This window comes from Pundamilia nyererei, unplaced genomic scaffold (genome assembly GCF_000239375.1).
Source record: "Pundamilia nyererei isolate P.nyererei 1_Seehausen unplaced genomic scaffold, PunNye1.0 scaffold00037, whole genome shotgun sequence".
Lineage (NCBI taxonomy): Eukaryota > Metazoa > Chordata > Actinopteri > Cichliformes > Cichlidae > Pundamilia > Pundamilia nyererei.
In genome coordinates, this window is record NW_005187438.1 from 150,831 (window position 1) to 175,660 (window position 24,830).

Consider the following 24,830-nt stretch of genomic DNA (forward strand, 5'->3'; position numbering starts at 1 on the left):
TCTTTTTTCTAAAGTATAGTTTTATTTTATTCGACTTAAAATAAATGTGTCAGCTCATAAAAACCTTTGTTTTATATATTTAATGTTTCTCAAGTTTCTTGACCAATCGAAAAAGAAGCTACTGTGCAAAGTCACGTTCATTTTAGCACAATCTTCTAGAAGAAGTATATATATTACATCCAACGTCATTCATTAATTTTGCTCTTACTCTGATGACTTGTTGACTCCTTGAACTCCATCAGCAGATTAAGCTCCTTCATACAAATACAAGACAAAAGACGCGTTCAGGATGAGGCAATGAAGATCATAACAAGTAATTACATTTTGTTTAAACCACATGACTTTTTTTCATTGGCTCAGTTTCATTTTCTTTTTCGGTTTCTTTTGTCAAAGGTCCTTTAGGGCTGTGAAAGAAATCAGCTTTATACTGTAACTGACGTGAGGCTGTATCAGTGAACCTGATCCAATTTATTGTTTATTCTACAGGCTTACACTGCACAGAAGATTAAAAGAGGCCATTTTTAAATTGACAGTATATATTTAAATTCTTAAACTCTTTAGAAATTGATTTGAAAATGTATTTATTCTAAAATCACTATTCTGCTCTGCAGACAACCGCCTTCATCTTAAATAATCCTGTAAACGCCTCTCGTGTCTGTACCGTGTAGTGGGTTGGGTTGCCATGTACAGGATATTCAAGTTTGAAAGCTGAGGCTGTGCCAGGAGAGGAGGAGGGAGTCAGTAGGAGGCGCATCCGATATCAAATCGAAAGCAAAGTGAATGAGGAAATAAAAAAATCCACAAGACAGACATATTGTCCCGTGCTGCAGCCGTCGGACTTCATTTAAACCGCTCCAGCGGATATATTTATGATAATATATTCCTGAAAAAAGTTTCTTTAGTCATGTCAAAGGCAGCGACTCTGAAAATAAGCAGCACGACTGCGGGGAAGGTAAGTCGGTGAGCTTTTGCTTTTTGGGAGTAAGCGCTCTCTGAGGAGGGCAGGTTGCAAGGGAAAGGAGCTAAACGGCTTCCCGGCGGCCTGCAGTGACTTTAAAGCGGACTTGGTGTGAGTGATGAGCCCCGGTGTGTTTGAAAGCAGTCGGTTATAGTTGAAAAGCAGCGGAAAGTCCCCCGCAGCGGGCAGGAAAACGAAAGTAAAGCTTTTCACAGACGTGAGTCAGCACTTGAACCGTGTTTTATTTGGTTTATTTAGTCTGCTCACCTTTTCTCCACAGGTGGACAACTTCCGCCAGGCTCTGTATCGGGAGGTCAGTTGACACACTGATTGCGTTAAATTAGTAAAATATTGAAATAAACCAACTTTTGTGACTTAATAATGACTTGAGGCCCCTCTTTGTGTGCGCGCGTGTGTGTTTCCAGGCAGAAACTCTCTTCTCTGACTTCATCCCTCTGAAGATCATAAAGCTGGACTCTCTGCTCAAGGTGAAGCATTTTAACTGACAGCCTCTGTGACCTTTGACCTGGGAAAACTGCTCTTCACTCTTGTCCTTGTGTTTGTCTTTTATTTGATTATTTTGTCAGGATGAGGGCTTCAGCATCACAGAAACAGCTTCTCTTAGGGCTCCTCTGGACATCCCCATACCAGACCCTCCTTCCCCCGAGGACGAGGTGAGAGCACCGCAGCCTGTCACGCTTTATCTTTCACTAAACATGGCCAACATGAATGTGTTTGAGATCACTCATTCCATATGAATGTGCTTCAGTCCACTAAAACGGTGAGAAGGCTTTTACTTTGAAAAACTGGGTCATTCGGCAACATTAATTGACCCATACACTGACACAAGAACTTGTTCCGTGCCTCTCACGCAAGGACGCTTCAACACGTAGACTTGAGGAGGCGGGGATCGAACCACCGACCTTTTGATTAGTAGACTGCTATCTGCACAGCTATGAAAAGTGCCATGGAGTTTCTAATATCCTCACTTTACTACACAGGCGTGGAAGTTAATATTTCTGGAGCTTTACACAATCACTGTGATTTGAAATGCACATGTAATAAGACATATTATTTAACTTGGGCTGTACCAACGCATGTTAAAATAAATCTGGGTTGGTATGGACAACTTTAATTGAGGCTCGTGAATTATAATATAATCATCCAGATAAGATTCAGGACGACGCTACTAATTACATTATTATAACAACTTATCTTTATAATATCATACAGAAGGAATAAGAAAAGGTCAGTTATGGTCAGAAGTTGGGATAAGTGAAGGTCGGTAACTTTTGGTTCATTTCATCTGTTTATTGAATTAAAATGAAACACCCTGAGACTCTCAGGGTGAAGCTCGGGATAACATAGTGACAGAAGCTTAGATCTCTGACAGCAGATTTGGAGGCCTGTAAAGACCCCGCTTTGCAGGTAGAGGACTGATATTTGGTTGCAGCTTGTCATATACAAGGCACATAATATTCCTTAAAACTGTTGAAATCAAGGGAACAGTTTCACAAAAATTAAGCTCAAATTTTCTGAGAAAACTATTGACATTAGAGACCAAAGCTTTGCCCTTCCAGAAATCTCAGTTATATTTTTAATATACTGAAAGTCACTTTTCTGACGTGCTCTTCACTAGTGCATTAATTGACACAGAGTCGACCGACACACTCACATCTCACTGTGACAGCTTTGACCTTTGAATGTGTCTTTATTGGCTCTGAATGAATTTTAACTGGATTAATGTGAGTGCAAATATTCAGCTTCCTCACTTGCAGGAGGAAAAAGGGGTATAGCACCTATGGAGACATCAAAACATGTGCTATGATTATCAAAAAATGACCCCACCCTGCCATGTTGCTGTGGGGTCACAGATAGGATTATAAAAGAAGGAGGAAGGCTGTGCACAAACTGTGACATCTGATTTTTCACATTTTTAATTGATTTAAGACGCCCAAATCTTTTCTCACTCTGTAAAAAAATGTCTCTCTCAGGAGATGGAGACCGACAAGAATGAAGACGACGAGAAGAAGAAGAAGAAGCGTAAGGCATTTTTGTAGTCACACATGTGAAAACTGAAAGGTAGCATGTGATGTCTGTGGGGGCGGGGAACAAAAGCTTCATCTGTTCTCTCTGCTCTTCAGCCCCGAAGTGTGGCTTCATCAAGGGGAACGAGAAGATCACGATGGTGCTAGAGAGAGTGAAACCAGAGATAGTCGCTTTTAGAGAGACCATCATCACTGTGAGTGAATCACTGCCGCTCTGAGGGCTGATTGATGCTCTAAGACAGGAACAATATGAGAATGATTTTAAAATGAGGATTAATGCTCTGGGTTCAAACTGCAGGTCACCTGCTGGATTCAGCACCTCATCCCAAAGATAGAGGATGGAAATGACTTCGGAGTTGCCATCCAGGTATACGTCGTCTGTTTAATTGGCTGCTCTTTCATTTTAATTGAATATAAAGCCACTGATTTTAACTTTTGGATTAATGTGATAAAGAAATACGTTGACCTTTAAGGTTTTTTGGGGTTTTTTTAAACCACAGGAGAAAATCTTGGAGAGAATCGCTGCAGTGAGAACCAAAGTCGACGGTTTTCAGACCAACATCAACAAGTAGGTTGGACGTAAATCCTTCTTTAAAGCGCGGCAGCTGCCTTTGTGTCATTTTACTGAGAGTGGAGCCTTTCATCACTACTGTTTAAATCCTCAGGTACTTCACAGAGAGGGGGGATGCTGTGGCCAAAGCTTCTAAGGAAACTCATGTGGTGAGTGATGATCTCTGCCTTTCTGCATTTGAACGCAGACTGCAAACATCGCGCCACAGAGTTCAAACACACTTAGACAACACACCTGCTGTGTTTAGTTCATTCAAATTGAACTCTGGTTTAATTTGCACCCCGTTGCGTTTCTTTTGTGCACACGTGAGCACAGTAATAAAGACCCTTTGGAGGAGGTAGTGTTCCTCCCGTACGGTTCATTTATGTTGTGAATGCACTCTGACCTTAATCTAAACTGCCAGGTGTACGTTGCTAGATAAGCTAAACATCTCCCTGTACCTACATGTGGTTTGCATTCTGGGATGTGGACAAGGTAGACAAAGGTCTGTACAGGTTAGCAACTAGCTATGAAATGAACGTAATCCTCCAGAACACAGCACCTTGTTCCTGTTTGTACTTTTGTCGCTCCCACCCCAGGCACATCTGGCCAATACGGGGACTGAATGTGCTCACGTTTTTGTAATCATGCACTTTGGTTTGTTTGGAGTTCACTTGGATTCTTTTCTGGGTGAAAAGAAGCCAAATCACAGGAAAAAAGCTACAAGTTTGCAAACTCATCAAATGATTCGGACCAAAGTTATAACAAACTATAGGTGTAAAAAAACGCCCTTAAAAATCTTTCTCATATAATAGTTGGAGCAGTGGTTCCCATAGTTTTCTAACATTGTGCATCCTGACCACCACATGGAGCAGAGGAAGTGATGCTGGATGAGTTTTGGGAAATTTTCTTTCAAGTGGAAAGAACAGCTGGATTTAATGCCAGTATCAGATTTGAACAGTATAAAAGGTGGATGACAGCAGCACTTTGAAGTCTCACTTTTAGCATTTTGGCCACCACTGTTAGTTTTTGGCCACCCTTTTGTCCAGACATGCCTGCTAATTACTGTGACATAACAAACTAATTAGATGCCAGAATTTCACGCACCAAAACCCGATCACAGACTTCTTGTCTGTTACACACAGCAAGTCACATTAGTCAGATAACTCTATTCAAAATGGATTAAAGTCAGTAGAAGCAAGACTGAATACATGTGTGGATGAGAGCTGCAAAGGTAAATACGCCGAATATGAGCTTAAAGCCTGAGAGAAGACACAAAGATCTCAGAGATGGATGAACACTAGCTGGTTTTAGTCTTTTTCGTCACTAAACATCCCAACAAGCCTCGAGCCTCGAAGTTTATGACACAAAAAGGAAATATGAAAAATGCCTTTAACTCTTTTTGTTCTGCCCTCAGATGGACTACCGCTCACTCGTACACGAGAAGGACCAGGCCATCTACTCGGATATCAGAGTGATCGTCCTCGACATCCGCGGCTTCTACGTAAGAAGCCTACATTTATATTTCTCCCCAAATACTTTAAACCATGGAAAAAAAATGGATCTTAAATAAAATATTTGAGTTTTTCTAAGATTAAAAAACTGATTTTCAAACAGTTTAATCACTAACAATGTATTTTTAGCTGCTGTAAGTCAATTATTAATCTGCATCTCTGCTTGTTTTCCTCAGGCCGAGCTTTATGACATCATCAGCAAAAACCTGGAGAAGGTGACCAACCCAAAAGGAGAGGAGAAGCCCTCGATGTACTGAGGCTCCCGGGGAACGGGAAAAGCCACTGGGATGAATTTAAACAACCTTCAGCTGCATTGATCACCTGCTAAACTCAATATCAATCAAGTATCCGGCTCTTTGTTTGATAAACATTTAAAATAAACACATAAACAACTGGATGGTATTTTTAGTTCTGCTGTTTCATGGTAACACTTTGGTTTTATACCAAGACTTGCACTAAATTTTAAGTTGTGTGGTAAAGCATGAATAAAGAAAAGTGTTTTTCAGACTGTGTGACATCCTCAGATTTATTTTTAACAAAGAAAAACTTTTCGGCATGTGCACCTCTCATCAGTGAGGAATCTTATTACAAAAATATCTTTCTCATTCAGGATCAGGAGGAAAAACCCAAAGAAAAAACAAGACATCAACAATAATAATTACATAATAAAGTCAGGAACAGCAACACAGGAAGGTTAACCGGCCTCCAGGCATTTATACTTCTGGTCCTTCTCCACCGGGGATGAGCTGCAGAAGAGAAAATATGCAGCCATAAAGCATCCTGTGAAGGTTTAAAACACCGGGGGAGAAGATTATGGGACACAATCAGGCGTTTGTTTGTTTACCATGGTGATGTTATTGCCATTGAGGAGGATCTGGTCGAGCTTGGTTATCCTCCTCCCCTCTGGTGTTATTTCACTGCAACACATTTGTTTATAAATATAGTCAGCGGTGAACCCGAGAAAAGGTGTAGTTAGAGTAAAAATGCAACAGGAGTACTTACAATTCTGTCACATCCTCCAGGACCATGTCTGACACACACAGTTAAAGACAAACTGTACAACAATAAACAGTAAAGAGACATCAAAGTGCAGCTAAAAGCTTTACACAAACGAGCAGGAGGATGTGGAGACGTGCACGTGAGCAGCACCAGCGCCCATCCACAGAAGCCTTTCTACTTCCTATTAATCCCTAATAATTAATTAACTAATTAATGAATTAACTGATGGCCACCAGCGGTACTCCTCATCCTAGTAGACACAACTGTGGTATCAATTCAAAATCCTATGTCCCCTCATTCTCAAGTTATCACATTTACAAGAATTTCACAAAACTTCCTCTGACCTTGAGGACAAGGTCACCGAGATTCAAACTTTTAGAAGATGCACCTATGTTATCAATTTGAAAATCCCAGCTGACGTCCCTCTTAAGTTATCGGATTCACAAACTTGGGTTTCCAAGGTGCCCACTCAGGTGATAATACCCCATCAGACTTTTAAGAGTAAAAATGAAAGAAGCCCTACAGCAGGAGGAACCCAGGCCCCACTGCACCAGAATAAGATCTGACAGCAGAGGGAAATGGTCTGTGGCCACCATCTGCTACACCTGTTGTTACTTTAATTTGCACCAATTTGGCTGAAATAGATTTACCATGGTTTATTACTCCTATCTGGATAGATTGACATGCCTGAAGTTGAACTGTGTTGTAGTGTGATCACTGACTGTTTCCTTAAATTTTTTGATCAGTTTATTTGTCCCTTGTTTGTACAGATCTACACACTTTTTGTGCCAATGGTATTCTGCAACTGTCCTCTCTCACATTTCTAAATAAAACAGAAACAAAAAGTAACACAATAGTTCTCGTACTGCTTCTCATCGCATGGGCTCCACCTGTGAGCATGGATGACTTCAAACAGTCGATGGTGTGTGCAGCACAATACAGTAAGACTTTGTACATTGTTGGCGTTGAGGCGTGCACTAACTCGCTCATCTGGACACGTTTTAATTAAAAGATACTGACGAAGTCATCGAAGCCCAGCAAGGTGCCGACAATTTCTTTGTCAGTTTTCATGACGATGTGAATTCGGGAGCCGATACATTTGTCCACAAGCTCTGCAAAAGGAAACATACAGAGAAATTACACATCCTGTAATTCAGGTGAGTGTTTCTACTTTTTACACTTCACTTACCTACCTACTTTATTAACTGGTGTCTCTCTTTGTTAAGGACTCAACAGTTAACCCTTTGAAATACTATACATTTTTAATAACTAAATAGAATAAAAAAGACGACAATGTAATTTTTAAATTTATTTTGAACATGCCAATAGGGCAATAGACGATAATCCAGTAATCTGTAAATTTTCAGCTAGAAACCTGCCCTCTCTGCCACTTTAATAAACGAAACCAAATAAGAAGCATTTTGTTTGTGCTTGTAGAGAGTAAAGCCGCAACGTTAGCTCCCTACCGGCGTGATGCTAATGCTAACTAGCAAACATCTGCCTACAAAATGATTTTCAGTGAGCCGCGGCTCAAACTGCGGCCGTCGCACGCTGACTCGGAACAACCCAATTTAAACCCACAGACGTCAGGAACAAAACACAGCATCATAGAAATTTTACAAACCGAGCGGGAGCAGCTGCGACGGGTTTGTAGCCGACATGTTCAATCAAGAGACTTCCCTCCACAAAGCCAGAAGTAATCGACAGACGAACAGTAATGGGCCAGCCAGACAAGATCAATCAATCCAGAAGAATTTCGTCTCTGGGGAAACAAAAGAGTCTCCTTTTTAAGAAATTCAAACATTCATGGTTGCAACCAAATATAATACACTTTTTAAAAATTCAAACAAAACACACACCTGAGGGTGATATTAAATTATTCTGTATGTCTCCACACGATGGCGCAAATTGTGTCGAGGAACACATGACATCATTTTTGTGTTTAAAAAGAGAACAGAGCAGAGATCAAGATAATTCACCCCTGTAAAATCTGACCGCGGATATTTATGCTTCATCTCTCCTTGACAGGTGGAATTTAAGGTGACATGCACCTTGTCTATTGAGCGGGAAACACAAGAGCTAAGCTAACTATCTATTTTTTAGATGCAGATTATCCGGACTTTATTCTAGGGAGAGCTGTCTGATAATATCAATGAAATTCCAGATTGAAATGAAGGAAAATATGAAGGAAATGTTAGTCAACTCATTACTTTTTCCACAAGAACTTCAGCCTGATTGCATTTAAAGCCTTTAAACTCATTCTGTCCTGCTTAAGAAAAAACAATACACTCAATATAATTGTTAACTATTATCTAATTATATTATGTTATATTGGTCAACAGCGAATTAAAACTTTAATCTGTCATTTTAATGTTTTTATTATGTTATATTAATAACATTATACAATTGGAAACCTTAGCTAAAAAGTAATTTAATAAGATAGGCAACAAAACAGTTAATCAGTTAAAAGCTAGTAAGCACAACTTAGCTAAATAATTATACTTTACAAGTCTCGATTTTAGTAAAATTAATGTATTTTTGGTTAAGCTAGCTTTAAAGTCTAGATTGACATTTATCTCATTAAACCTGAATTTATTAAGGTAAATTAAATTCAACTGACATTTTATTTTAAGTTGAATTTAATATCAATGCAGACATTTTGAAAACTGTAATAAAACCTTGGCGTTTGTCTGCACACTTAAGAACGTTTTGTCCAAGTAAATGTGCTCCATTGACTCTACTTAACTGAAGACTGTCCTTGGGGAGCAATTAACTGTAAACTTAAATTTCGCTAAGCGAAAACGGAAGTGCGCTGCGGGGAATGCTCTTGCCCATTTGGCCAGTGGGGACTAAGCGGAAGAGAAAATCATCTCTGCTGTGCTGCTGTCTGTCTGTCACATATTCAGGGAGATATAGACAGAAAAGTCGGCCTCGGTTAGCTGTGTTTACATCCAATTCCGGAGCTAAAACAACGCTAGACTGCGGGTACAGGAGCGGGGATGGAGCCTCAGGGCAGAGACGAAGGGAAGGGGCCGGTGCTGCACATCGTGGTGGTTGGATTTCACCACAAAAAAGGCTGCCAGGTACGTGAACCCCTGCTTCCAGCTAACATCGGCTAACTGCTAACCGAGTCCTCACATCGAGTTGACATAAAGGTGCATTTTCACTAAACTTCTGTACGGTACGAGTGTCAGCTTACGTGTCTATTATGCTCTTGTTTTTTTAAACAGCGCATGCACAGTCCTGCAGTAATGCGGACATTTCTAAACATAAAAACAGTAAAAACTACAGACTTCTCACTGCCTGGCTTCCCTGTCAGGTAAGAGGGGTTAAGATCAGCTGTTTGCTGTGGGCTCACAGGGTTATATAACACCAGCCCTGCTGCCAACAGTTCAGTGTTTTCATCACAGGCTGCAGCATACTCATCATCACTGCTCCTGGACCCTGCTTGTATCTGGGTATGCACAAAAATGGAGCAACAAGCCGATTAATCAATCAGTTCAGGTTTTCTTTGAGCTGTTTAGAAACATTTTCTTGGTCTCATGTCATTGTTTACTTAATATTTAGGGTCTTTTGGTCAAAAGAAGACACTTGAAACTGTCACTATTATAGGAGTTGTTGTTTAAAAGTGAAAAATATGTTTTGTGCCCAGCTGACAAGACAGACAGAAGGCATTACTGACTCATTATTCTAGGACAGCACTTGAGCAGATTTGCATGCTAAAAAGTTTTAAAAACTCCTGCTCGATCTTGCACTGGCCCTTTACAGGACTGGTTAGTTTATCCTCTGCCTGAAACAAAGTCTCTCTTTAAAGAGCCCCTTCCGTTTAAGTCTGCTGTTTCTTGATTGGCTAACTTCTAGAAGCTTGCTGAGGGGCAGTAGCACTCAGTGTTTACCTTTTTATTTTATTTTTTTTATCTTTTTAAGGATTTTTACTACATATGAAACTTTGGCCCTCCAACGGGGAGGTTTACAAGATTTCACATTTGTAGCAGTTGTTTAATTGTGAAAATAATTTGTCTGACAAATCATCACCTAAGACCAAACTCTGTGTGGCCGTTAATGTAAAGTGAGCTTAACACCCTGCTTTACTCATTCTAATTTTCTCTCACATTGTTGTTTTGTTCTTCTTCTTCTGCTGCTGATTCAAATTTCATTAAATGTGCAGTTACACACTGAACTTCCTCCTCCTCCTCAGTGGTGGTGGTGTTGTTGTCTCCGCTCTCCATCTGTTTTTCTTTCTGCGGTTTTGCAAACAGCTGCTGCTCAAGCACAAAGATAAAACAGCAGTTCTCCTGATGTAAAGATGAGACCAGAGCCCCGATAAAGCACCCAGTGTGCAGTCTTTGTTGCCTTTAATGGGCCTGCACTCGGGGATGGAGGTGGTGGAGGTTATCGGATAAGGGTCAGCGATCTCCTGCTGGGCGGCACAAGATTGGGTTCCTGGCTCTTTAATCCGTTTCTCTGCCTCTCTTTCACAACCGCCCTCCTCCTCTTATTCACCTGCTGTCCATCTGCTTGCCTGGCAGGATTTCGAGGCCTTTTACATGTATTTTTTATTGGAAACCTTAATCAGTGATGCAGCAGGAACATCCATCACACAGAAATATGTTTACTTATGTTTTCCCACTTACTTTTAAGCATGTAAACACAAATAAAAATGCACAAATGAGCCTGATAAAGGCATTGAAAGTTTTTTAATTCCTTGCATCTGCAAAGTTTATTTTTAACAGTACATTAAGAAACATTGGCACATACATTAAAAATCTGCACCCTAACATGTTTTGCAGTTGGCTTAGTTTGTTTGTTTGGAGGATTACATAGTAATTCATGGACAGATTTGCATGAAAATGCCACAAAATGTGGAGCTCGGTCCAAATTAGACATTTCATCCATAGACACAAACGATTATTTTGATAGTCGACTAGTCACCGATTATTTTTGCGATTAGTCGACTAATCAGATCATCATCCATTGGACGTAAAAGATGCATCTTATTGCACCAGCGTCTGCTCTTATATAACTATCATTAGCTTACAGCTTGAAGTGTTTAAGGTCTGTGCTAACTAAAAATAAAGACAAGATGATAGTTTATTAAACTGTTAATGAAATTTGCAGATTGTCTCAGTGAAGTTTAATAATAAACTCAGCCGTCTGCTCCTTGCTGTCTAAGATATAACAGGACATTGGAGTAAATTCTCGACCATCTCACACTTCTGTTCAATCAGTTTTCTGCGTGTCGTTTATTCAGCTGTGTGAAAACTGTAATCTAACTTTAATCTTTAAGCAGTTGTCTCTTCCACTTGTGCGGGTCCGCTGTTTTTGTTTTTCAATTGCATTTGAATGAACTCATTCTTTGTAGTTAAATTACTTTACTTCTCTCTCATTACTTCACGAGTAAGGAAATGTGATGTGTATATGAAACTTTCTAAGGTACACTTAAGTCACTGTTGCTGAGCGTTAGTAATTCAAGTGCTTTCACATATGGGAACCTCAATTAGGACCCGACTCAGTAGAGAAAGGAGCAAAGCTGATTAAACGAGCTGGAGACATGCCGTTCTCTTTCTCTTGTCATTAGAATTAAGTTTGATTACCTGATAGTACTGCTGTTTCTGTGTGCGGCAGTGCGAAGTGATGCTAGGAGCTGGTTTTGAGCTCCTCCCCCGAGGTCTCCTCACCTTGGAGGCATCTGGGTCAAATGCCTGAATGTCATATATCCTCCTGATGTGGAGGAACAGCTCTACACTCTTTCGGTCTCTACCCACAGCTTGTGGCTGCTGGTGAGGGTGTGAATGTTGGCCGACCAGTAAATCACCTGGAAAGTGTTGTTGGGATAAACTCAATTATCCTGAATAACACATTTGGCCAGATTTTGGAATAACTGGACAAAAAGTTTGGACAGAAATATTTGAAAAGGTGTGGGAAACATCTGTTTCAAACTTTTTTTTACATTTATTGGGTCTTCAGTGTTCTTCACATTGAGATGTTGTTGTTGTTGTTTTGTTATTGACTGCCCCCATGAGTCTACTCTTAATCCAAAGCCTTCTCTGATTTAGTTGGATCTCTTTTTGCCACTCCAGTGACACCAAGTTGGCTTGAGGAGAGTGATTGCTCATAAATCCTCTGCTTCCAGGATGTGCATGGTATTTGCTTTGCAGGCCTGTTTCTAGGCTATTCCTCTGCACCATCAGTTTCATTGGGATAATGTTCTAGGCGGCCTTTGACACTACAGTTGTGGTTGAGTTTTGCTTCGGACGGTTTCCTGTCTGAGTGAAATGATCGAGCCATTATAGCAGCTGGCTGAATTCTCACATTACGAATAACTCCTATGGCAGAAGGGACACTGCTATTAACGGAAAGACGGTAATAGCGTGCACCGTCCAACTAAACAGGAAAATTAATGATCAACATGATGTAAATTGCTGCTGCTGTGTCTTCCACTGCATACCATAACTTTCTAATAGGCAGATGCATTTGTAACTTTAGATTTTCATTTTAAGCCCACATGCAAACTACAGATGTTACACTATGACAATAAAATCTGGTTTCTATAAATTACTTTCATTTTGTGAAGCACTTTGCAAGCCACGTCTTTCTTTTTAACTCCAACTGCTGTAGTAAAGTGATGTTTTTTACCACATTGTCTACCTTTACCCTTCCAAACAGATGTGGCGTAGGAAGATTTATTACTTTAGAGGCCTTAAAGCAGGTACTTAATACACAAACGGCTCATAATTAGTGATATTAGATTTTAGAATATGTGTCCCAGATACAGGAAACAGTATAACTATGATAAACACAATTAGAGCCGTTAGAGAAGCATCCCTGTATAAATTTATTATGATTACATCCACTAAAATACCTCAGTGAAGCATCACAGTAAGAAGACGTGGCAAACTGCACCTCCTGCACCTCATTAAGTTTTCATTTGAGGTGAGGGTAAAATGATTAGGAAATTTTCCACGACTTCAAACTGACAAACGTCCTCATTTGTATTCAGTCTGTTCGCAGATTACCCGTGTGAGCTAAAACAGCCTAAATGAGGTGTTATTCTTTCTCCGTTCTTTCCTCAGGTCGAATTTTCTTACCCGCCGCTGATGCCAGACGAGGGTCATGACAGCAACCTGCTCCCAGAAGAGTGGAAGTACCTCCCGTTCCTGGCTCTTCCTGACGGAGCTCACAACTACCAGGAGGGTACGGCACAAACTCACTTTGTAATTAAGTCTTATGAAGTCTTACAAAGATCCCAGTGTTACTTCATTTGCAGAGTGCTGACAGATTGTTTACAAATGGAGCATTTTTCTGCTGAGACTTCAAACGTGCTTTTGAAGCTTGAAGTTTTGCTTATGGGCCTGTGTAGAGTTTTCATGTTCTCCACTTGTCTCAAGGTACTCGAGCTTCCTAGCACAGCCCAAAGACGTGTGTTACAGTCACTGGTTATGTGAATGTGAACACGAATAGTTGTTTATCTCTTTGTGTCAGTCCTCTGTTTGTTGGACGGGCTGTACCACGAAGCAGGCCGTAATATTCATCAAAAGGCATCAAATTTCTGACAAGATTTTGTGTGAATAAAGTGCTAAAACGTTAATAATTGGAGGCCTCAGATACCTGGCTGGTTATTATGCCAATAAAACAGGGTTTAAATCACTGTTATTGAAGTTTTTTCTTGAGTTTTCAAAGTGTGGGAATGAGTCAGCAGGTGCTTCTCACACAGGTGATAAAATCATGATTGTCCTCCGGTGATTTTAAAAGGCTGGTGTCACTTCTGTAAACAGAGAGGTGGGTGTGAGCGATAGTGAGTGACTCGCCTGTTGTGGCTGCGGTCATGTGACGGGCCCGTGCTTCACGCTGACCTGTGAAGGCAAATAGCAGGAACCGAGCCAAGGTTCATATCTGTAGTTTCAACTTCAAAAACTACACTCATCAGCATGGAGAGGACAGTTCTCACTTCCTGCTCAGAGCTGTCAGCTGTTTGTTGGTCAGCTCGGTGATTCAGCAGTGAAAAAACGAGGGCTTCATGTAACAGAGACTGCTGTTACACCAAGAGACTGATTAGTAAAAGTATCCAGGATATTAAGGAACAGCTTGCAATAATACACCATTTAATTTAGTGAGTCATGTTTCTGGACTTCAGTTTTCATCACTTTTTAAGGGCTGAAAAACCCGGATTTGGATTCTGGGGTCACTTGCTTTACTTTAATATTAAATATCATTAGAAACTGCTTTGTTAGGTTTATTGAAATATGGTCTGGATAAAAATAGAATTGTTATTTTTTCCCAAGTCGAGGGCTGGGGAGGCGCATCCCCTTTGAAATATGTTTAATAAAATAACATTTTAAGTAGTATGCAGATATCTGCAGACTGGGCTAGGACCATTGCTGCAACATAACTGGGTGTATTTACTCAGATTTGTCATGCAGCATATTACACACGTGACTCACATGTGAAAAATCCCCAGTTTGCGACTGGGAGGAGACATAAACACAACCTCAGGGCTCAAAAGTTGGTGCCAGGCCCAAGCCCAAATAAATGGGTGAGTTGTATCAGAAAGGCATTTGTACTTCATCAAACATGCGGGTGTTGCTTTCTGCTTTACTGAAGTACAGCTTTAATATACTTTTGATGTTTTTCTTTCTTATTATACTTTCATCTTCTACTTTTTTCTATTACATTTTTGGAAGCAAATACTGTAATTTGGCACAGTGGTGTAGTGGTCAGTAGTCAGCACTGATGCATCACAGCCAGGAGGCTGGAGCCCTGAATGTTTTCTCCAGATACTCTGACGTCCTCCCGCAGTCCAAAGGCGTGTAATAAATAATGGATGAATGTATGATTAAATTTGGCTTTCCTAAACTGGCCAGCAGTATCTAAAGTAATTACAATCATCTCCAGCTGCAGCTTTAATGAATCAATAAGTATTATCCAGTAATAATGTACATAGAGCTGCAAAATGAGTAAATAATGCTCATTGCTGCATGAGCCTTGAGAGTTTACACTGGTGCTATGTCTGATCAATTATTCTGACTTCCTGTGAGCCCCCCTGCTGTCCCCCCGAGTCTAAAAAGTCTCCCTTGAATACATATCAGCCTGAGCTCCACTCGCACAGTTTTCACTGTAGAGAAATCTCTGTGGATCGGTTCCTTTGTTGCCTCCAGCGTGTTGCGAACTGATTAAGAAACAACAGCGGCTGCTTCTGTGAAACACTAAAAGCAAACAGGGAGTCTCCTGCACATGTTTGGCACTGGAAAATCACCAGTCTCATAAAACTATTTCAAAGCAGTTTTCTTAAGCTATCGCATCCTCGCACAGGTGATCCACTCAGTAAAAAAGAAAGATGGTGATCTAGTGGAGCAGAATCTGCTGTGTTGAGCAGAGACATGAGAGCTGGATCCTGGCATATCAGGGCTGCTTGGTTGGGTTTGACGTACGGAGAGTGTGGCCTCTGCCCAGATGCCCCCGCCGTTGCCTCTTCTTTAATCTGTGACGTCCACAGTCTAACCTTTTGTGACCCCACTGTCGTCTTGTTCAGAGGAAATACTAGTCACGTTGTGAAATCCTCCTCAGCCCCCCTCCTCAGACTGAATGAACGGTTGAGCCCTGAAGTTTTATTCGAGTCTCTTCCTTTCCCCCCCATCTTCTTAATGACAGAGGACAGCTGTCGTGTCGCTGCAGTTTCTAATCTTTGTGCTTTTGATTGATGACTGACGTTGTTTCTATATTGGTAAATATCTCCCAGTGAGTGTAGAAGAGGAATCAGGTTGTAAAGCACATGATTTTTGGACTCCCAGTCCAAACCTCTCAGTAATGAGAATTTCTCCTTTTGAATTCCTTATTCTTCACTGTACATAAACCATAATCATAATGATTTATCTTGGGGTTTTTTGTTGGGTGAATTTATGTGTTTTTGAAGTTCTCTTCTGCTAATTTTGAAAAGCATTTTTTTAAATGTGTTTTTTGGGAAGCAAAACGCTTGAGATGCCTTCATAAACAAGTTTTTAAATGCTTAAAAGGATGATGGGAATTTGGACGTCTAGTGCAGCAAAGATTTTATTTGTTCAAATGTCCAGAGTGTCCCTGAATGCACCGAAATAGTTCAACGTGATTCTCAAATGCAGTCATCCTTCATTTATTGTTTCTGGCCATTAAAAAATTGCTGATTCCAAAACTGTTGATACTCAGCTCTCAGTAGCCCTAAAATGTTTATTGATTGTTGTTTAATAAAACAATTATCAAAGAACTCTCAATGTAAAATAGATGTAATATTCAGTGTTAGAGCCGTGCCTCTCTCAGCTGGAACACTTAATCTGTTTCATTCTGTGGTGTCCAATTAGATGGCAGGAAATCCATCCAATGTACAATGTACTCTGCAAAATACTGCAACAAAAATTGTGTTTGAAGAAAACAAGACAAAACGCAGCACAATGAATAAGCATTTCTGTCTAATATGCTTTTTTTTTCCTTGCGAGAGTGGCGTTAACTGATTATTGAAATATTAAAATGACTGTTGTACCCTCTGATACGACTCTCTGAATCTTGGAGCAGATATTGAGACTCATCAGATGCAGCCATGTTTTTCCAGTCTCTTAGGGTCGAGTTTTTGTGAGCTTTCGTAGCTTCAGTTTCCTGTTGTTAGCTGACAGGAGTCACACCCACTGTGGGCTTCTGCTGCTGTTTACATCGTCAGAGATGCTCTTTTGCATACAATACCACATTCAGTGCCACTCGAATTGCCTTTCTTCCTCTTTCCGATGTTCAGTTTGAACTTCTGCTGGTTGTCTCAACTGTGTCCTCATGCTTCCATGTGATTGGCTGATGGGATATGTGCAGGTGTCTGTCTTGTAAAGCCGGTTCTGAATTTCTTAAACGTTGCTTCTGATGAACTAAAAGTAAAACTTAAAGCAAACATTTTTAAACAGAGTGTAAACTGCACAAACTCTTACTCGTGACTTGTGAGCTGTAGTTAATCTGAACATGAAGAACGCCTTTTTTTTCTTTTCTTTTTTCCAGATATCATCAAGCAACTTGTAAATGTTTGCTTCTGCCTTCAAGTTTATCCAGTTTGGCAGCTGGTCTGAAAACCTGCCGTCAGTCACTGCAATTCCACAAACACTCTTTATCTAAACTTACTGGTTTTTATTGTATTGATGGTCTTTGCTGAATCTGCTGTTTTACCACAGAAAATGCATATCAGTCTCATCTAACTGCACACAAGTGATTTTTCTCATGCTGTTTATTCTTTTCTTTCTGCCCTTTAGCACGTAGTATAATAATGTGATTGTGTCTTTTTGTTGGTTTGCAGACACGGTGTATTTTCACCTGCCGCCTCTCAGTGGAGACACAAAGTGTGTCTATGGAGTGTCCTGTTATCGTCAAATAGAAGCAAAGGTCAGTTTATGAACAGCAATACGCACACTTTAATGAGCAGGCACCTATGTGCAGCAGCTCTATGACAGAAAGCTACGCCCATGACATGGGTGGGGAACCAGGCAGTTTATGTAAATATATTTTTTAATTTTACTGATTTTGTAAGAGCCTGGTAGGATGTCATTTGCAGCTACTGCTAAAAGGTGTTTGCAAGGTTTGAAATGTGCCTTAAACTTCCCCATTTCTTTAATAGCCACCGAGGTTGATTATTTCTGTTTTCTTTGTATTATTGAAGGGTTTTACCTTACAGTATAAAGCACCTTGAGGCCACTGTTGTTGTGATTTGGCACAAGACAAATACAATTGAATAGAATTGAATTGCCTCGTCCCAAAAGCAAGAGTAGTTCCTGAAAGAAAGAGGTGTTTTAGTTCCAGGAGAAAAAGATGCCATTGTGATCAAGTGGCTAAAACTAGAGACGGAGCTGCTACGTTTGCAGGAAAAGGGTGACGTGAAGTGTGATGATCACCACTGTAAGTGAGGTCTGTAGTTTCACATTTAATAACTTCAAACATTTGGGACCCTTGCATCTCACATGGTAGAGCTGTGGACCATCCCAGATCGTATCACACTCTCTTCTCAATTTCCCTTTCTGCTCTAAGCCGTACTTCCTAATAATGGTAGCCATGGTACCTTAACCCTAGCGGCCTGTTGGCTATTATTGTCATTATAGGATGTAAATGTGCATTATTAGGTTTCTGCATTTGCTTCACTTTTCAGACCCAAAGCTGTGTCTGTTGTTTGCATTGAGTCTAGTGAAACTGACCCAAACCTTTTGCGCTGTAACTGCAGCATCAATTTAAAGCCGAGCTTACAGAGGGAAGTTTATTTCACGATTGTTTTTTCTTGCTCGCCTTTCAGGCCCTAAAGGTCCGGCAGGCTGATGTCACCAGGGAGACTGTTCAGAAGAGCGTCTGTGTCCTCAGTCGAGTGGTGAGTCAGTCACTGGATGACTTAATTTAATAAGCTTTAATTTCAGTCTAAAAATTAAATTAAGTCAGTGGGCCGTAAAATGTTGCAGTGAGCTCACATGGAGAAGTGGAAGGAAATCGTGTAGAGAGGATGTTTTTATTTCCCGGCACTGCGGCCTCCTCACTGTCTGCTGATCTATATGTGTCACCATTGAGAATTAATTCATAATGTTTCATGTTTTACCCTTAAATCTTTTGGCTTTATAAGAAACTTCAGTTTCTTATGAGGTAATATTCAGAGGCAAACCAGGGTATTCCTTTTTCCCCCCCCATACATAGGAATAAATAATTTAACATCATTTACAGGGATTCATTGAGGGGGCAAAACACTGTTTTTCCCAGAAAAAGCGTATCAGCATCCCCTTGTCCCTGTTGGGATTTCCACACATGGTTATGTTGCTATGACAATACAATTTTAGGGAGGGGACCACAGGCCCTGTTTTAGCAGTGCCAACTGTAGAGTGGGGGAGAAAAACAGAGGCAGGAGGAAAAGCATCAAGACAAAGGATGTCGCCACCCATGCTAAATAAATATAAAGCAGAAATTAGCCTGACAGGATTTTTATGGGTCACACTGTAAATGACTCACTCACGTACGGTGTGTTTGAATTTCCTCGCAGCCTCTCTACGGTCTGCTCCAAGCCAAACTTCAGCTCATCACACACGCCTACTTCGAGGAGAAAGACTTCTCACAGATCTCAATCCTGAAGGTGAGAAAACAGTCAGACTAAACCTGTTTGAGTGAGGTAGTAGTATTTGTACCTTCCGGTCAGCTGCTTGCTCACCTCCTGTTTTCGCTGCAGGAACTGTACGACCACATGAACAGCTCTCTGAGGGGCTCAGCTCTGGACGGATCACAGGTTTATCTAGGTACGTGCCAGATCTGTCGGATAACAGGAGGGTTTAACAACAAATCTCAGCTTTTATTTGTCCTTTTCATAAACATTTTGTTTTTCTCCCATCAGGGATGTCGCCGAGAGATCTAATCCTGCACTTCAGACACAAGGTGGGGAAAATCTGATTACTTTAAGCACTGAAATCCACCCAAAATATCCTGTTTATTTACATTTTTTATTTTTAAATCTTTGCAGGCTCTCATCCTCTTTAAGCTCATTTTGCTGGAAAAGAAGGTGAGAATTCAAACTTTGATGCATCCTTCCCCTTTTCTTCATATAATCTGGTAATTTTGAGGTATGGTTCTGTCAGTCCTGGCTCTAAGAGAAGACGAGGCCTCTATGATGTGGCTCTTTTAGCTCATCTTCCCGATGACCCCTTTCAGTCCCTTTCAGGTATAAGCGAGTCCTGACCCAGTTTTTCTGGACAAACATTTCCACCATATTTGCTCTAAATATAACCATATAATGTTAATGTATACTTGGGATTCAGATATTGATCAGTGTGCTTTTTAAGTTGAGTGGTGCTCAGTATTGGCAGATAACCACAGTCTTACCCACGCCTTCCCTCTTCCTTGCAGGCAAATCTGCCCAAGTTACTTTAAACTTGCAACATTTTTCTTTCTAAAAGTCTCCAAACCTGATGTCCGAGATCAGACATACAAATCTTTTTAGGCATCCATATTCATAGACCCATCACACCGGATATTTATCCTAAAACGTTTAAAGGATCGAGCTCAGGTAGTTTTCCAGTTTGCCTTGACAGCAGAGACCTGAAGTTTTGCACAGTTTCTATTAAGAAACGTCTACTGGAAGCTTTTAGCCACTGTGAATTGGCATGGGATGACCCTTTGGCTCCTTTATTAATTGTATTAGTCTTTTATACACTTATAGATCCTGTTAAATTCTGTGTGTCTCGTCCATTTTTAAATATTTAATGATCTTAGTTGCTGTGAAGTCCACCCTCCATTATTTGACTTAATACATTTTTAAGGCTGATTCCATTACTGCCATTTAAGTCCTGTTAAATTGTTGATCTGTGAATGCGATTTACTCGTGTGTGCGTGTGTGTGTGTGTGTGTGTGTGTGTGTGTGTGTGTGTTAGTTGTGTTTTTAAAAACGTTTTTCTGCTGTTTTGCCTTCATGTCTCACTTCTTATTCTGTCTGCTCATCCATTTTGTTCCTCTTTTCTTTCCTTCTTCTTGCTCATGTTTGCAGGTCCTGTTCTATGTGTCTCCTGTCAACAGACTAGTAGGAGCTCTGATGACAGTGTTATCGCTGTTTCCAGGTCAGTAACTCCAAGAGGAAGACAGATCTGGCACTGATCTTTTGAATCAGGGCTTTGTGACACCCGGCACAGGAGTTCTCTAATAAAACTGTTTGTGTTGTTTTTGTGTTTTGGATTCTTGTTTCATTTTATTGATTATTTTGTTCCAGTTTTGACTTTATGCTCATTCTGGGGATTATTTTCGTTTTTGGCTAACTGTTAGGCATATGACACATTCATGTTATGCAAACCTGTCCTGCAAATATCTTTGTGCTCTTCCAGTGTGAAAGGCTTTGCAGCCTGTGGTGCAATTGTAGTAGTAAAGTGATAGAACGTGTTTGCTGTGACATTCGTGCAGGCATGATCGAACACGGCCTGGTGGACTCGTCCCACTACAGACCTAAGAGCAGCGTGTCGGAGGACCAGAGTTTAGTGGAGAGTGTCTCGGGTGCCGAAGAGTTCGTCTCTGTGTCTGTCACCGACATCGATAGCTCCGCCCTTGACCTCGGGGTGGAGACGGCCCAGCCTGCCACAGAATCCTCTGGGAATAGCTCAGAGGGCGACAATCACCACCTCAAGCCGCCCTCACGCATCTCTCCCGAGTCCTCCGAGAGCGAGTGGGAGACTCTGGACCCCAGCGTGCTGGACGAAGGTGGACCGCAAGAGGCACCTTCTGAGACTGAGCCAGAGCTCCCGGAAACATTTGACTCCAAACCCGGAACGCCGATCACAGTGCAGCCGCAGGCAGTCACCGGTCAGGGAGGGGTCACCCAGGGCCTGGTGTCAGGTCTGGAGGAGGATCAGTACGGCCTGCCACTCGCCATCTTCACTAAGGTAACAGCAGCGATTAATACTTCTGTTAAAAATTCTGTTTCCTTTGAATTGGTGCAACCCTCAGACCTAAATCTGAGAGGACTGTTGCCGATTGCCGTCTTCTTGTGAGTCTTTTCTGAAGTTTTCTGCGTGACCCTGATTGCACCTGTTCCTGTTTCACCTTTTTGATTAGAAATGTCTTCTTGACAAAACTTTATAATTTATCAATATTGTTTAATAATTAACCATTAAAATCTCAGCTCAGACAGCTGGGTGGAGACAAGCAGGTGTACGGCTGTCATAAACACAGCGGCCTTTGTCTTTTCTTGTTTCCAGGGTTACCTGTGCCTGCCCTACATGGCGCTGCAGCAGCATCACCTCCTGTCAGACGTGACGGTGCGAGGCTTTGTCGCCGGAGCAACCAACATCCTCTTCCGTCAGCAGAGGCACCTCAGTGACGCCATCGTCGAAGTAAGTCCCGTGTGTGTGAAACTGTTGTGTTAACTTTTTAAAATGTAAGTATTAAAATTTTTTTTTAATACTTCACTGCTTCAGGTGGAAGAAGCTCGTATCCAGATCCAAGACCCCGAGCTCAGAAAGATGTTGAGTCTGACCACTGCAGACCTGCGCTTCGCCGACTACTTGGTCAAACACGTGACGGAGAACCGCGACGATGTCTTCCTGGACGGGACAGGCTGGGAGGGTGGAGACGAGTGGATCAGAGCCCAGTTCACCCTCTACCTTCACTCCTTACTGTCTTCTGCATTACAGCAAGGTAAGACAATCAAAACTGTTCACAATAAATGTGTAAAATAAACACATAGAAAGGCTCTTACAAGCAATCACATGCTTCCATAAAACACATGTGGGAGCTTGTAAGCATTTAGAAATGGACGGGGCGTTTATATTAAGTTTAATGTCTTCAACTAAATCACAACAGACAGAATAATGTGTGAAAAAGAGACAAGACGAGCGGGATAAATAAATCTATCCTGCTTTTCTAGCTGTTTCCACATCTGATAGTTGGTTTTAACTTTATTTCCAACTAGTACAACTTAAAAAAACCCCATAAAGCTCTCATCCTGTTTAGATGCCTTACTAGTCAGGATTGGCGCTGCCATATTGCATGTAACTGATGTCTTTGTTTCCCATCTCTTCCTTTCAGATAGCGAGCGGCTGCTGGCAGATTACGGGGCACCTTTCGTCACAGCGTGGAAGATCACCCACAACTACCGGGTGTGGTACAGCAACAAGCACCCCGGCATGACCGCCGTCACCCCAGGGTAGGTGGACAGGAGAGCCACTGACTTCTGTTACCTGCAGCTTTTGAATGTTTCATATTTGTTTTTCATGATCCCATCTTCTCCGTTGTAGACATCCGTTCCAGGGTCAGTACAGCGTAGCCGACGTAAAGCTACGACTCTCACAGTGAGTGCAATTTCATGTTATCTTATTATTATTTTCTTTTTCTTCTAAAAATCAGGGATTTGTATCTAGTTTTAATAGCAGATAAGATGCAGGGTGAAGCTTCACCCCATCGCTTGTTTTCTGCAGCTCAGAGCGTGTATGTTGCTGCCCTCTAGTGGTGGTTAGAAGAAGTCAAAGCTGCAGCAGCAGAGGGAGTAAGAGAGTATGGGGCTCCTGTCTTTAAAGCCTTGCTTAAAGACTATCTGCAGAACTTTCCCTCTTTATTAAACCAAACACAGAGTTTGTAAAGTGACACCTGCAGGATGCAGGAGTACTCATTGTGAGACCTTGCCCCGCCTTGACCTTAGTTGTCAAGTGGTCCCACGAAACCTTGGCTGATTGTGACGCACACCTATTTTCACACCTTGGCTTGTGTTATTAGGTACAAGATCAATAGGGGGTCCATAGCTGGACTCCCTTAAGGTGTAATAGACCTCCCACCCACTCCATGACATGCTGGTCAGTCACAGGAGCACGTTCAGTGAGAGACTGAGAGTACCAAAAAGCACCACTGAACCCAATGTAACCAAAATAATTTTCCCTAAGGATCAATAAAATATTCTGATTCTGATGACCCTCTGAGGGACACTCCCAATAGGGCTTAGAAATCTGGGACTCTCCACCAGTTCCTCTCTGAACTGAAGAAGCTTCTCGGATGAGAGGTGAAATGAAACTTGAACAAGTCCAGACGCTTTTCTTTCCAAGCTACTAAGACTACGATGACCTTAATGACTGAGAACCTTCAGACATGTTTTGTTAGTACTAAGCTCTGCATTCAACACTGTTGACAGTTATATTATGCATATATGCTGAGATACTGGGCGGGTGTATCAGGGTCTGCCTAGGAGTGGTTCTCTTCTGTGCGTGCTTCAGGTCTTCTTCCACTTGTCTTCTCAACGATGTGATACAAGATCCCCCCACCCCCCCCACCCCCCCCACCCCAGGCACATTCTGAGCATTTTTAAGATAAGTTCTCCTTGTTTGTTCCCCCTGCCAGACGGTTTTTTTTTCTTCTTAAGGTACCACTTTAGGTATCCTTCCCACTTTTGCTAAATCCTCTAGCTTTTACTTTGAAGGAGCTGTCTAATTTTTAACACATGCAAAAGTTGATATATTTGTACCGTAAAGATCTTGACAGTTTATTTTTAAAAAGGGCCAAAGTTACAAATAATGATGCCAGCGTTTGTGTAGGTAAACCCTATGAGCCAAAGGTTCAGGCTTCAGATTCCTCTAAACGCAGTTTCAGTGTTTTCTACTGTTGGCTCTGTAATGTCACAATGAGGGGTTATCAGTTTTTTTTCAGACGGGCAATAATATGAGAGTCTGCACCAAGGCCCAGTAAAATATAAATAAAGTTAATTTGAACTTTGAATCATGCAATTGTTACTCTAAAAAAAGTCCAAGGATGAAAATATGGAGCTGGAAATGGTAAAACAGTGTTTGCTTAAAATGCCAAATGAAGTAAAAATAAGTCAAAATATGGGAGATTGAGAGTCCCAGCTCTGAAGAATGTGTTTTTAAAATTTTAGCGTCTGTTTTTAGACCCACTGATGATTAAATTTCCAATGGCTGTCAGGCTCAGTGCACCCAAACACCCCAGCTGTGAATACTTTATGAATACAGTATATGACAAGGAGCAGCAGGCAGCGCGTCGCTTGGATGGATATAGCAGCTCAGCGGTCAGAGTCGTCTCGGGTCGGGGGTTGCGGTGGCAGCGAGGGTCTCATATCAGCCGGAGTCATTAATTATGAGTGAGTTTCATTCTCAAAAACGGAGCCAGAGACTTCTTCAGCCTCAGCTCCAGTTTCATTCCAGGAAGTGTGGATGAAAGGCGACTCCGTCCACAGCTGGAGTGCCGCGTCTAGTGTTGCGCTTCAGATAAATGCCTTCCCACCACAAACACACACACACACACACACACACACACAC

The 24,830-nt window shown here is 41.4% G+C and overlaps 3 protein-coding genes across 3 annotated transcripts in view; 2 read left to right on the forward strand and 1 right to left on the reverse strand.

Moving 5' to 3' along the window:
- The first annotated feature begins 758 nt into the window (after positions 1–758).
- Positions 759–5,575, forward strand: psme2 (proteasome activator subunit 2). The gene is made up of 11 exons (XM_005730403.1): positions 759–952; positions 1,239–1,271; positions 1,384–1,446; positions 1,546–1,632; positions 2,953–3,001; positions 3,103–3,200; positions 3,305–3,373; positions 3,507–3,574; positions 3,672–3,726; positions 4,974–5,060; positions 5,247–5,575. Exons 1-11 carry the CDS (start codon positions 905–907, stop codon positions 5,325–5,327), a joined length of 738 nt encoding a protein of 245 aa, XP_005730460.1. The 5' UTR covers positions 759–904; the 3' UTR covers positions 5,328–5,575.
- Positions 5,576–5,578: 3 nt separating this feature from the next.
- Positions 5,579–8,031, reverse strand: lsm5 (LSM5 homolog, U6 small nuclear RNA and mRNA degradation associated). The gene is made up of 6 exons (XM_005730402.2): positions 7,929–8,031; positions 7,694–7,831; positions 7,086–7,181; positions 6,073–6,100; positions 5,915–5,987; positions 5,579–5,816 (listed from the first exon to the last, which is right to left on the reverse strand). The coding sequence occupies exons 2-6, from the start codon at positions 7,728–7,730 to the stop codon at positions 5,784–5,786; spliced, it is 267 nt and encodes an 88-aa protein (XP_005730459.1). The 5' UTR covers positions 7,731–7,831; positions 7,929–8,031; the 3' UTR covers positions 5,579–5,783.
- Positions 8,032–8,899: 868 nt separating this feature from the next.
- avl9 (AVL9 homolog (S. cerevisiase)) overlaps positions 8,900–24,830 on the forward strand; it is a 23,928-nt gene continuing 7,997 nt past the window's right edge. The window contains exons 1-14 of the mRNA XM_005730401.1: positions 8,900–9,152; positions 13,143–13,263; positions 17,369–17,454; positions 18,353–18,424; positions 19,082–19,171; positions 19,265–19,331; positions 19,427–19,467; positions 19,553–19,591; positions 20,573–20,642; positions 20,980–21,455; positions 21,771–21,905; positions 21,990–22,209; positions 22,600–22,717; positions 22,809–22,862. Of these exons, the coding sequence (XP_005730458.1) occupies positions 9,069–9,152; positions 13,143–13,263; positions 17,369–17,454; positions 18,353–18,424; positions 19,082–19,171; positions 19,265–19,331; positions 19,427–19,467; positions 19,553–19,591; positions 20,573–20,642; positions 20,980–21,455; positions 21,771–21,905; positions 21,990–22,209; positions 22,600–22,717; positions 22,809–22,862 (1,673 nt within the window). The 5' untranslated portion in view covers positions 8,900–9,068. The remainder of the gene's footprint in view (positions 9,153–13,142; positions 13,264–17,368; positions 17,455–18,352; positions 18,425–19,081; positions 19,172–19,264; positions 19,332–19,426; positions 19,468–19,552; positions 19,592–20,572; positions 20,643–20,979; positions 21,456–21,770; positions 21,906–21,989; positions 22,210–22,599; positions 22,718–22,808; positions 22,863–24,830) is intronic.

Coding starts and splice junctions, on each gene's coding strand:
- psme2 (XM_005730403.1), top strand. CDS start 905: ATGTCAAAGGCAGCGACTCTGAAAATAAGCAGCACGACTGCGGGGAAG. Junction 1,633..2,952: donor CTCCTTCCCCCGAGGACGAG/GTGAGAGCACCG, acceptor TGTCTCTCTCAG/GAGATGGAGACCGACAAGAA. Junction 3,374..3,506: donor ACTTCGGAGTTGCCATCCAG/GTATACGTCGTC, acceptor TTTAAACCACAG/GAGAAAATCTTGGAGAGAAT.
- lsm5 (XM_005730402.2), bottom strand. CDS start 7,730: ATGTCGGCTACAAACCCGTCGCAGCTGCTCCCGCTCG. Junction 7,182..7,693: donor GTCGCAGCTGCTCCCGCTCG/GTTTGTAAAATT, acceptor TTCCTTTTGCAG/AGCTTGTGGACAAATGTATC. Junction 5,817..5,914: donor ATGGCAATAACATCACCATG/GTAAACAAACAA, acceptor TCTCTTCTGCAG/CTCATCCCCGGTGGAGAAGG.